Source organism: Cervus canadensis, chromosome 1, assembly GCF_019320065.1.
Source record: "Cervus canadensis isolate Bull #8, Minnesota chromosome 1, ASM1932006v1, whole genome shotgun sequence".
NCBI lineage: Eukaryota > Metazoa > Chordata > Mammalia > Artiodactyla > Cervidae > Cervus > Cervus canadensis.
In genome coordinates, this window is record NC_057386.1 from 34286778 (window position 1) to 34300081 (window position 13304).

The following is a 13304-nucleotide window of genomic DNA, read 5'->3' on the forward strand; positions in this document are numbered from 1 at the left end:
GAAGGCAGACGATGGCTGTCATATCGAACAGGAGGTAGCCTTATTAGAGGCCTCTGTCACAGTTGAATGTGTTGGGTGAGGAGAAGTCAGAAGTATGAGTCGTCTTTCAGGTTTCTGACTTGGATGACTAGGTGGATGGGCTGATAGATGATACCATCTCCTCCTTTTTCTGAAGATGGCTGAGCTGATGAATGTTGATAACAGAAGCATTTACAAAGATTCTTTGACTTATCCTGAGAGGTCAAACTAAATGGGCTCAAGAAGGATTCCTGGATAACAAGTTTATTCAGAATGTATTAAATTAGGAGTGGTGACTGTGCCTTTGGCTGTAAGAGCAATGTTTCCCAAAATGTATTCCCTAGAACATGTTATGTGAGTGGCATGTGGAAAGGACTTTTTGGTAAAATAAATTTGGGACGTATTGTATTATGTTTTACCTTATAAGGGAACATAGATACACTTAAGACCTTGAGTTCAAAGTCCTGCAATAAAGACATTTTCACTAAAAAAAAAAAAGCTTTTAACCTAAGTTTCTGAAACTTAATGAGTTCAGAAATCTTTTTTTCACATGTTCCTCTTCCTAGGAACATACTCTGAGAGACTCTGCTTAGAGGGGTGGTGTGGGGACAGCTGCCTTGATCTATGGCAGTCTGCCCTGGGTTCTTGTCAGAGACAGAATCCTAGACTGGAAGACATTTGGCCAGACCTGGCTTGGTAGGCCTATGTTAAAGAAATTGCCTACCATTAAAATTCAGTGTTTTTGATTGGGGGATTCCTAAACAGTTTGCCATCTCTTGGAGCAAGAGCGACAACAACACAACCAGTTGAAACACACGTGGCAAAAGGCCAATGACCAATTCCTGGAGTCTCAACGTTTGCTGATGAGGGACATGCAGCGAATGGAAATTGTGCTAACTTCTGAACAGCTCCGACAAGTTGAAGAACTGAAGAAGAAAGATCAGGTGAATAGTGGTTTTGTAGAATTTGTTTGCTTTGTCAGTAAACCAGCCCACCCCAACATGAGATCGTATATTACTTTATGTATAATACATATTGACTTAAGCCTGAAACAAGGTTGATGTATGCTGTTTCAGAAAACATTATAGTTGTATTTGAGGGATTTTGTTTTTCAACTTTAGAAATGGCCTCGTCTGGGTGGGTGGGAAGGAATGGTTTAGAAATGACCCTCTTCAGTCTGCCGGTGCAGTAGTGCATATTTCTGAGAAAATCTTTCTCTACAGTTCTGTCTGCGTCTCAGACAGAAGTCTGAGAAGTCTAAATCCTCAACTTGAGGATTTAGGTTCTAAAGTACAGATCTCATTGTGTTAATACAGGCCATGTCTTCCACTCCAGTACTCTTGCCTGGAAAATCCCATGGACGGAGGAGCCTGGTAGGCTACAGTCCCTGGGGTCTCTGAGAGTCGGACACGACTGAGCGACTTCACTTTCACTTTTCACTTTCATTCCTGCATTGGAGAAGGAAATGGCAACCCACTCCGGTGTTCTTGCCTGGAGAATCCCAGGGACAGAGGAGCCTGGTGGGCTGCCATCTATGGGGTCGCATGGAGTTGGACATGACTGAAGCAACTTCGCAGCAGCAGCAGCAGGCCATGTCTTTTGTGATATTGCTCTAAAAGTCTTATTAGAAGGTAATGGGTGGAGATGGAGAGGCTGAGTGGTGTGAAAAGACAGGTGTAGTGGGCGTTTCTTTCTTTCAAATTGTTTTACAGCTAATATACTATGTTGTATATATGTTGTATATACAAATACTTCCTTAGGATAGCTTTCTTAGGAAAATACTTTCTTAGGATAGCTATTCAGAAGTTTTCTAGGTATTGTAAGAAATATTTCAAGTTACCTTGTATAGTTTAGGTTAGATTTTGTTTTTCAGAAGTTTCTTTTTAAATTTCTTTTCTATCTCTTGTCTGACTCATTCACCTTGTATGTAGACACAGTCAACTTGAGGATTTAGATTCTAAAGTACAGATCTAATCATGCTCTTTCTACTTCCCATTCAGTTCAGTTCAGTTCAGTTCAGTCATTCAGTTGTGTCCGACTCTTTGAGACCCCATGAATCGCAGCACGCCAGGCCTCCCTGTCCATCACCAACTCCCGGAGTTTACTCAAAGTCATGTCCATCGAGTTGGTGGTGCTTCCCGTTAGAACAGTCTAAACTCCAGAACTGGTCATTTAAGGCCTGCGTGTCAGCATTGTGCCAAGGCTTTGTATGTAAACTTTTATCTCATGTGGTTTTCAAAACAGATACACACAAGAAAACTTTCTACATGAGACAGGGACTAATGGCATATCTGAGGGTTGACCAGTCTCTGGTTCTAGAGTCTAAGCACTTAATCATCATCCCTTTCTCCCTGTACCTTGCTATTCATATGCCTGCTCTTCCATGCCTCTGCCCCTTTTATGTAGTTTTTTCCCTGAAACCCTTGCTTGTCTCCAAATTGGCAGACTCATCTTACCAATTCTTCAAGATCCAGCTAAAGTGTTACCTTCTTTGGGTCCCCTTTCTGGCTGCCTTAGATGAAATCTTTATTTTGTTCTTCTGTAGAACCTTGTACATACTTGAATAGTAGTCTAATTGTATGTTTGTCCCTCACCACTAGAGTGTTTGTTGGGGGCGGGGGGCATTGAGGGTATTTTTCATCTCTATTTAGTGAATTATTGTATCAGCTTTAATAATTCATCTGTATTTCATATTTATTTGTACATGTTTCAAATGGATGTGTAATGCCATAACTTTTTCCCGTTTGTTTTCCATAATAACCTGAAGGAACATTCTGTGTTAATTTTCTTTCTTGGATCACTTGAAGAAGAGGAGGTGATTTGCTTTCTTTTGTTTGGCTTTTCACATAGTGTACTTTTATATTTGTTTTGAGTGGTTAAAGAACCATTCAGTATACATTACCTGAGTAATATATATTTTTTCTTCCTAACTTTCAGGAGGAAGATGAACAGCAAAGACTTAGTAAGAGAAAGGATCACAAAAAAACAGATGTTGAGGAGGAAGTAAAAATACCAGTAGTGTGTGCTTTAACTCATGAAGACTCTTCAGCTCAGTTATCAAATGAGGAGGTACAGTGACTCTGTAATTAAAACCATTATATACACAATATTTCCATTTTTAGCTTCCCATACATCAGTCAGTTACATTGTTCATATGGGAAGTGCATATACTACTAGGTGAAAATTAGATAAAATGACTTTTATATTCAATTATTTTTACAGTATTATGCATGTGTGTGTGTGTGTTAGTATTATAGGTAGTTCTGTTTGAAACGTGCAGGTTCTCTCATGGTCTGTGAAACAGTTAGATGTTCTTTTTTCTGGTGGTTCCAAAATTAAAACATTAGAAGAAAATTTAAATAATATCTGCAAAATATTTTCTGATGTGAATAAATATTTCTGATACTTTGAGCTTTTGTTTAAAGGGAAAGAAATTATCTAAAGTATTGAAACACTTAATTCTTTATGGCATGTATTTGAGTGTTAACAAGTATTAGGTATTAAGCCCTGAGAACAGTAGCTGGGTTTGGAAGACTCTGATGGGGGTAGGGTAGGACATTTTCGGTGTTAGGAATGAGTCCACCTGGAGGTGGAAAATGTAAGGCGGTGTTCCTATGGCCTCATCACCTCTCACCCACATGTGGCAAGTGCCTCCTCATTACGTTTCCTGTTTTTATCCTGTCCCACTCCACTGTACCCTCAGCATTACTATCAACTATTAATTACTATTACTATTTTGCTTGAGTGCAGCTATAGTCAGGCTACTCCCCTACTCAGAACTACCACTCAGTCACATTACTTACATAAGTAAGTACAAGGTCCTTACTCAGATAGTCAAGACTTCATAAATGCACTCTGTTTTAACCACATTGGTTATCTTGTTGTGCTGTACTCTCTGCCTTACATGTTGGTTCCTTCACCTGGAATGTTTACCTCCCTCTGCCTTTCTGAGTTCTAGAATCCTTCTATTCATCCTTCAGGACTCCAGCTAATACCTCCTTTCAGGAAAGGAAATGCTTCTGTTAATTGACTTTAGGGTAAAAAACTAAGGTCCCTAGCTTGCCATATAAGAGCCTTATTTACCATGCTCTCCGCTTCATCACAGCAGAGCTTTCTACTAGCTGTTCATGCTCATGTGCATTGTCTGTACTGTCTAGAGTTTCATACTCACGCCCCCACCTCCTTTCCCTGCCTGGTGAACCAGTTTCAGTTAAATTGGATATGGATCTTGTCTCACTTTCAAAGGTGTCATGTTTGTGTTTAGTTTGCAGATTTATGCTGAACCATGTATAGTCTACTTCCTGGTGGCTCATATTTCCATGTTTATGGATTATTTGACATTGAAAAAATGCTTTAAAAAAATCCTAATGGACACTGAAAAGTATTATGTAATTGTTTTTGTACATTCTCTGTGTTGGCTCATGCACTGGGAACCTTGGCCTGATTTTGCTTTGCGCTTTTTTAAATAGTTAGACTTCCAAGAGAATGTCTCAGTTTTTGGGTACTGCCAAATATTATGTGGTTTCTGCATCATGCAGTTCTGTGTCCAGGAATGTTTGGGAAAGTTTCAGACTTTTAAAAAAATATTTTAGCAGGAAAACAGGAAAGGGAAATTTGTTGTGATTTACAGTGAAGCACTTAAAATTTTTTAATTCCGTCTTAACAGATTTATACTAAATGTTGTTTATAACATTATTTTCTGACGTTGAAATCTCTTATAGACTTTCAGATCTGATGTTTTGCAGTTTGAATGTTGAATGTATACTTGTTTTGTATTGAGAGTCAGTGACAGATTACCTTAGCTTGTTGATTTAAAGTTAATATGGACTGCTTTGGAGACTTAAATAATAATATATTGCTAAAGACACTTAGAATGCATAGGATCCATATCTTCTTTGATCTAATGCTTAGAATGTGATTTTATCACTACAAAAGTAATATATACTCATTATGGACAATTTGGCAAGTAGAGAGTCACACCTTATAAAAATAACTGATAATTCTACTGCTCAGAGATACCACCGCCAACATTTTGGTATGTACCTCTCCTTTCTCTCTTTTTCCATTTCCAAAGGTAACATATGTGTTTCTGTTTGTCCTTTTTAAACATAATACAGATTGGATTGTAAGTACATAATGTTTTATGTACATTTCCCACTTAAATCTATTTATAAAGGTTTTGGTACATCAGTAATTGTTTTCCTTGAAAATGTTATTTAATTACTAACAGTATTTCAGCATGTAAGTATACTGTAATTCCTTAATCTCCTACAGATCAGTTTGTGCCCAGGTTTTAATTTATAAAGGTAACTGAGGGATGACATGGAGAGATAAATGCCACTGAACAAAAATTTTAACGTTACAGCTGCCTAGACATGAGCATCATGGCACACCATGCAGAGCCACATGACGGAAGCCCCATCAGAGCTGGTCATGAAGCAAGAGCAGTAGCAGGGGGAAAGCATGGACCACAGCCATTACCGGGATTTTCGAGGGAAAAGCAGGGTAGATGGCATAGGACTGGTAGATGGCTAGTTGGAATAACTCCAGTGGGCTTTGGGGCAGAGAATCTGTCTTCAGTATTCTGGTACCTAGCCCTGGGTTGATTTAGGGCAGGGGAAATACTGGCTTGGTGGATAAGAGTTAGATAAAGGAGTTGGTTAGGGGTGTTGACTTGGGATTGGTTGATTTGGGTGTGAAAGACATAGTGATAAGCAAGTTGTTTATTATTTCTGGAAGTTAGCTTAATTGGAAAAGGCAGTCACTCCTCAGCCAGCAAGGCCTTCAAAAGGTCAAAACCATCATAAAATAAAGAAAATAAACACAAGTTGTTTCATTTTTTGCTAGTAAAAAAATGTTTCACTATGAGAGTGCCATAATGCTATTATATATAATTCTTTATTGTATAAAAATCATGGGTTTATCTGATTACTTCCTTAATGTAAGTTCTTGGGAAATGAACTGCTGAGTTTAAGAGCATAAACAAACATATTGTTGAATCATCTTTCAGCAACACTGTAACAGTTTACACTCCCCTACAAGTCCATATTCCTTGTAAGTAAGTACTGCTCTGAGCACCCTGGTCTGGTGTTTCTTAAAAGGCCCTCGTAGCTTTTTGCCCGATCCCTTTCACTCTTCAGAGTCAAAGTAGCATTGTGTATGATAATGTTAGATGTCAGGTCTTCTATAAGCTGGCAGAATGCTTTCTCATCCCAGTTTCTATGAGGCTGCTTATCTGGGACCTTTGCCATAGCTCGTTCAGTATATGTTAGATTTGCGTTCCTTGGCCATCTGAATTTCACAGATTAAAAAACCTTAAAAAAAAAAAACTTTAGAAAGAAAGAACTGAGGAATTAACATAAAAGTTGTCAACTTTGTATTATGCCAGGTAAGGCATTTTTAAAACATTAAAAGAAATCTGTATTTTAGTTTTTTATAGTTCATAAAAGGAAAGACATTAACAGCAAAAAGTAGAAAGGATATTATCTGAAAAGCCAGTTATTTAAATTGAATAAATTTAATTTTTAGAAAAACTTGCAACATTTTCCTTGTTTTCTAATTTTCCTACTAATTGTGCTAGAATGGTACTGCTCTGCTTTTTGACTTTGGGAGTGTGCTGCACCACATTAAATGTAGAGTTCCAAAGAATAGCAAGGAGATAAGAAAGCCTTCCTCAGTGATCAATGCAAAGACATAGAGGAAAACAATAGGATGGGAAAGACTAGAGATCTCTTCAAGAAAATTAGAGATACCAAGGGAACATTTCATGCAAAGATGGGCTCAATAATGGACAGAAATGGTAGGGACATAACAGAAGCAGAAGATATTAAGAAGAGGTAGCAAGAATATACCAAGAATTGTACAAAATAGATCTTCACGACCGAGATAAGCACAATGGTATGATCACTCACCTAGAGCCAGATGTCCTGGAATGTGCAGTCAAGTGGGCCTTAGGAAGCATCACTACGAACAAAGCTAGCAGAGGTGATGGAATTCCAGTTGAGCTATTTCAAATCCTGAAAGATGATGCTGTGAAAGTGCTGCACTCAATATGCCAGCAAATCTGGAAACTCAGTAGTGGCCACAGGACTGGAAAAGGTCAGTTTTTATTCCAATCCCAAAGAAAGGCAATGCCAAAGAATGCTCAAACTACCGCACAATTGCACTCATCTCACACGCTAGTAAAGTAATGCTTAAAATTCAAGCCAGGCTTCAGCAATACATGAACCGTAAACTTCCAGATGTTCAAGCTGGTTTTAGAAAAGGCAGAGGAACCAGAGATCAAATTGCCAACATTCGTTGGGTCATTGAAAAAGCAAGAGAGTTCCAGAAAAACATCTATTTCTGCTTTATTGACTATGCCAAAGCCTTTGACTGTGTGGATCACAACAAACTGTGGAAAACTCTTCAAGAGATGGGAATACCAGACCACCTGACCTGCCTCTTGAAAAACCTGTATGCAGGTCAAGAAGCAACTGAACTGAACATCAGTTAGATGTTAGAACTGAACATCGAGTTAGAACTGAACATTGAACAACAGAGTGGTTCCAAATCAGGAAAGGAGTAAGTCAAAGCTGTATATTGTCACCCTGCTTATTTAACTTATATGCAGAGTACATCATGAGAAACGCTGGGCTGGAGGAAGCACAAGTTGGAATCAAGATTGCCAGGAAAAATATCAGTAACCTCAGATATGCAGATGACACCACCCTCATGGCAGAAAGTGAAGAAGAACTAAAGAGGCTTTTGATGAAAGTGAAAAGAGGAGAGTGAAAAAGTTGGCTTAAAACTGAACATTCAGAAAACAAAGATCATGGCATCTGGTCCCATCACTTCATGGCAAATAGATGGGGAAACAGTGGCTGACTTAATTTTTTTGTGCTCCAAAATCACTCCAGATGGTGATTGCAGCCATGAAATTAAAAGATGCTTACTCCTTAGAAGGAAAGTTATGACCAACTTAGCATATTGAAAAGCAGAGACATTACTTTGTCAGCAAAGGTCCATCTAGTCAAGGCTATGGTTTTTCCAGTGGTCATGCATGGATATGAGAGTAGGACTATAAAGAAAGCTGAGCACAGAAGACTCGATGCTTTTGAACTGTGGTGTTGGAGAAGACTCTTGGGAGTCCCTTGGACTACAAGGAGATCCAACCAGTCCATCCTAAAGGAGATCAGTCCTGGGTTTTCATTGGAAGGACTGATGTGGAAGCTGAAACTCCAATACTTTGGCCACCTGATGCAAAGAGCTGACTCATTGGAAAAGACCCTGATGCTGGGAAAGATTGAGGGCAGGAGGAGAAGGGGACGACAGAGGACGAGATGGTTGGATGGCATCACCAACTCAATGGACATGGGTTTGGGTGAACTCTGGGAGTTGGTGATGGACGGGGAGGTCTGGTGTGCTGCGGTTCATGGGGTCGCAAAGAGTCGGACACGACTGAGCGACTGAAATGAACTGCACCACATTAAAAAAATTGAAATGGAATTCACATAAAAAGAAACCATTTAAAATGTGCAATTCCGTGACCTTTAGTGTATTCACAGTGTAGTGCAGCCATCACCTGTCTCATTTCATAACATTTTTATTGCCTCCAGAAGAGAGCCCCATATAGCATTAAGGAGTCACTCCCTACTTTATTTTCTCTTTAGCCTCTGGCAGCCACTAATTTGTTTTTGGTCTCTGGATTTACCTATTCTGGGTAAATTTCACTTGGATGGAATCACACTGTGTGACCATTTGTGTCTGGCTTCTTTCTCTTGATGGACGCCTTATTTAATGTGCCGATTACATCTTGCTTGAAACTTGGTTTCCAGCGTACAACATTCTCCTCATTTTCTTTCTATTCTGGCCACTCCTTCCTTTGTCCATCTCCCAAATAGACAAAAGTGATGTTTCTCAGGGCCTTGCCCTTGGTTTTCTTCTCATCCTGCAGACTCATCCAAGGTGTTCTGATTTGCTGTCATAATTATTACTATATGGTGGTTACGCCCAAATTTCTATCTAAAGATTTCTTTGTCCCTCTGCTGGGTGGAAATCTCCACTTGGATATACAGCAGGACCCCATGTTCAATATACCCAACACTGAATTTCAGGAGACCTTCCTGATTTCCTGTGTCTGGGCTGAATTCTTCTCGTTGAGCTTCCAGAGCATTCAGTACGTAGCTGAAGCCTGTCATCATTTTATCAAGTATGATATTCTAATAGCCTGTTTCATTGGTTCACTTGTTTATTTTCTTGATGAAACTGTAAGCATCTTGGGGTCAGAGATTGCTCACAGTTGTATCCTGAGTGCTTGGTTCAGTGCCCAGCATATAGAAGACCATCAGTAAATGTATGCTCAGTGAATATACAGAGGTGGCATACTAAAGACTGTCATGTGTAACATGTGGCAAAATACTTTATAAAATGTGGTAGTTTTTCCTCTTTGAAAATAACAGGAATTGTCTAACTTGGCAATATATTTTCCCATTTCAGGAACATTTAGATAGCACCCATGGTTCAGTCCATTCTCTGGATGCAGACTTACTGTTGCCATCTGGGGATCCTTTCAGTAAACCAGACAATGATGTGTTTAAAGATGGACTCAGGAGAGCACAGTCTACAGATAGCCTGGGAACTTCAGGCTCACTGCAATCCAAAGCTTTAGGCTATAACTACAAAGCAAAATCTGCTGGGAACCTGGACGAATCAGATTTCGGACCGTTGGTAGGAGCAGATTCGGTAACTGAGAACTTTGATACCGCCTCCCTTGGGTCACTGCAAATGCCAAGTGGGTTTATGTTAACCAAAGATCAGGAGAGAGCAATCAAGGCGATGACACCGGAACAAGAGGAGACGGCATCCCTCCTGTCGAGTGTCACACAGGGCATGGAAAGTGCTTATGTGTCCCCCAGTGGCTACCGCCTAGTCAGTGAGACAGAATGGAATCTCTTGCAGAAAGAGGTGAGCTCTCCTCCTGGCTTTGCCTCTTGCTTGCTCTGAGGGATCCTGGATAGCTCTGGATTTATTGTCCATTCAAGAGATAGCCCCTGGAGCCAGTGCTCACACTTGTTGCTCAAAAATGGGTGTTAATCCATGTTGTCTGACCCTTACCTTTTCTGCTTTGGCTGTTCCAGGTGGTTATGACAGAGAAGGGAACTTACTAGCTGATTGTGTTGAGTGTAAACATTACCTGACGTCACACATCTTCAGTTGGAGTGATCTGCCTGAATAGCATAGCTAAGTTTGTGTAGCTGAATTTGTTTTGCTTTCCAGTTTTGCATAATCTCAGTGTATTCTAAGATTCATACTTTGATCTTTCTTTGAGGTCTCAAGTACAGATGCTTTTCAGTAGTTGATGCTGAGAGTGAGTTTGAGGTGGGTTGGAAAATATGGGAGAGAAGAGTAGGCAACCTTTAATGAGGTTAATTTTCCTGCTAATAGTATTTGCAAACTAAGAAGTAAGATTAGGAGATAAAAGCGTAAATATGTAGTTGCATAGTGCTTTACAGATTACAAAGCCCTTTCACATACCTCTTCTCTTTGACCTTCTTGATAATAATGAGACAATCAGGGTATGATTTTCTCCAACTTTAGAGATAAGGAAACTGGCTCAGAAAGGTCAAGTGAGTTGCTCAAATTTCCCCTTTGACTTAGAGGCAAAACCTGGATTGGGATTCACGTTTTATGACTTCTAGTGCTTTCTTTTACTCAGGGCCACTCTTTAAAGAAACTTGGTTAGCAAGTGGAATAGCTTATTTAGGCTGAAAGAAACTATTCTCCTTGGGCTTATGCAAAACATGTGAAAAGGTGCTACTTAATTGTTTCATACCTGCTTTGTGCTTGGAGCTGGTGAAATGGTTAATTGGCACTCCGAGCTCCTGTCTCCTGTTGTTGGCTAGTATTGATTTAAATTGTGTGCCACAGTATAGTACCTTTTACTTTCCTTGTGTTTTCCTCAAATGTGGTAGTTTGGGGTCCCGAGCCTCTTGGTGATAAAGTTGTGTCCCTTGTTTTCCTATCATACTTGTATGGGACTTAGGATTTTTTAGAATTCAACTCTGTATTATAACTTCTTGCCATAAGCCCCTGAATAAATTGTTCACTCTGTTTTCTACTTCGAGTAGCATAGGTAAGACTACAAGTATTCCTCATGTATGTTTTGTGGGCTTATTTTGTTCTCGCTGATAAGAGATTATTTTGGTGTCCTTCAGATACACAATGCTGGAAATAAACTTGGTAGACGCTGTGATATGTGTTCCAATTATGAAAAACAATTACAAGGAATTCAGATTCAGGAGGCTGAAACAAGAGACCAGGTGAGTTTCTTTTGGGGTGTGCAAAACTGGTCAGCTGTTGATTTCATTGGAGGTGCTGAATTAATTGCCTTTCAGCCTCCCAATTTGCTTTATGAAGTTTATCCATCTTGTGAAGTCTGAAATAATCTGTTGCATGTGATGTCAGTTACATTTCCAGTGGAAGGACATGACAGAATTTTTGCTTTTGTGTGTCTTTGCATGGCTAGCTTGCCCAGTACCACACTGGTCAGCTCAGCTGTTCCTTCTGCTTAAGGCCTAGACATGTTATTGTCATGAATGCATACACAGGGAAAGTGCTTTATGATATGCAGGGTTAGGGAAATAAGGGGTTGACTATTGCTTATTGGATAAAAGCTTAATTGAATATTACATTAACCAGTATTTGGACTCTTTGTTGCTTATTGCCTACGTCTTGTCATAAATTTGTTGAATTAAGGGTAGTTTATAGGGTCACAGAAATTAAGATTTGGTAGATCAGATATGCTGAGATTGACAAGACCTTTCCAAATACAATACAAAAACAAGACTGGGAGCTGGCTGTGGCTCAGAGCATGAACTCCGTATTGCCAAATTCAGACTTAAATTGAAGAAAGTAGGGAAAACCACTAGACCATTCAGGTATGACCTAAATCAAATCCCTTACGATTATACAGTGGAAGTGACAAATAGATTCAAGGGATTAGATCTGATAGACAGACTGCCTGAAGAACTATGGATGGAGGTTCGTGACATTGTACAGGAGGCAGTGATCAAGACCATCCCCAAGAAAAACAAATGCAAAAAGGAAAAATGGTTGTCTGAGGAGGCCTTACAAATAGCTGAGAAAAGAGAAGCAAGAGGCAAGGGATAAAAGGAAAGATATAGTTCCAAAGAATAGCAAGGAAAGATAAGAAAGCCTTCCTCAGTGATCAGTGCAAAGAAGCAGAGGAAAACAACAGAATGGGAAAGACTAGAGATCTCTTCAAGAAAATTAGAGATACCAAGGGAACATTTCATGCAAAGATGGGCTCAATAAAGGACAGAAATGGTATGGAGCTAACAGAAGCCAAAGATATTAAGGAGAGGTGGCAAGAATACACAGAAGAACTGTACAAAAAAGCTCTTCACAACCCAGATAAGCACAATGGTGTGATCACTGACCTAGAGCCATACATTTTGGAATGTGGAGTCAAGTGGGCCTTAAGAAGCATCACTATGAACAAAGCTAGTGGAGGTGATGGAATTCTGGTTGAGCAACTTCAAATCCTAAAAGATGATGCTATGAAAGTGCTGCACTCAATATGCCAGCAAATCTGGAAAACTCAGCAGTGGCCACAGGACTGGAAAAGGTCACTTTTCATTCCAGTCCAAAGAAGGGCAGTGCCAAAGAATGTTCAAACTACCGCACAATTGCACTCATCTCACGCCAGCAAAGTAATGCTCAAAATTCTCCAAGCCAGGCTTCAACAGTACATGAACTGTGAAATTACAGATGTTCAAGTTGGATTTAGAAAAGGCAGAGGAACCAGAGATCAAATTGCCAACATTCGTTGGATTATCGAAAAAGCAAGAGAGTTCCAGAAAAACATCTGCTTTATTGACTAAGCTAAAGCCTTTGACTGTGTAGATCACAATAAACTGTGGAGAATTCTTAAAGAGATGGGAATACCAGACCACCTGACCTGCCTCCTGAGAAATCTGTGTGCAGGTCAAGAAGCAACAGTTAGAACTGGACATAGAACTACAAATTGGTTCCAAATTGGGAAAGGAGTAAGTCAAGGCTGTATATTGTCACCATGCTTATTTAACTTACATGCAGAGTACATCATGAGAAATGTTGGGCTGTATGAAGCACAAGCTGGAATCAAGATTGCCGGGAGAAATGTCAATAACCTCAGATATGCAGATGACACCACCCTCATGGCAGAAAGCGAAGAAGAACGAAAGGGCCTCTTGATGAAAATGATAGAGGGGAGTGAAAAAGTTGGCTTAAAACTCAGCATTCAG

At 39.7% G+C, this 13304-nt stretch overlaps 1 protein-coding gene across 2 annotated transcripts in view; it reads left to right on the top strand.

Moving 5' to 3' along the window:
• Positions 1 to 13304, top strand: part of RABEP1 (rabaptin, RAB GTPase binding effector protein 1) — a 91095-nt gene that overhangs the window by 55692 nt on the left and 22099 nt on the right. Inside the window, exons 7-11 of one of the 2 annotated variants that reach the window (XM_043477129.1) lie at positions 784 to 962; positions 2786 to 2833; positions 2956 to 3087; positions 9496 to 9963; positions 11214 to 11318. In XM_043477129.1, coding sequence (XP_043333064.1) covers positions 784 to 962; positions 2786 to 2833; positions 2956 to 3087; positions 9496 to 9963; positions 11214 to 11318 — 932 coding nt within the window. The remainder of the gene's footprint in view (positions 1 to 783; positions 963 to 2785; positions 2834 to 2955; positions 3088 to 9495; positions 9964 to 11213; positions 11319 to 13304) is intronic. The other variant, XM_043477134.1, reaches the window with a different exon arrangement.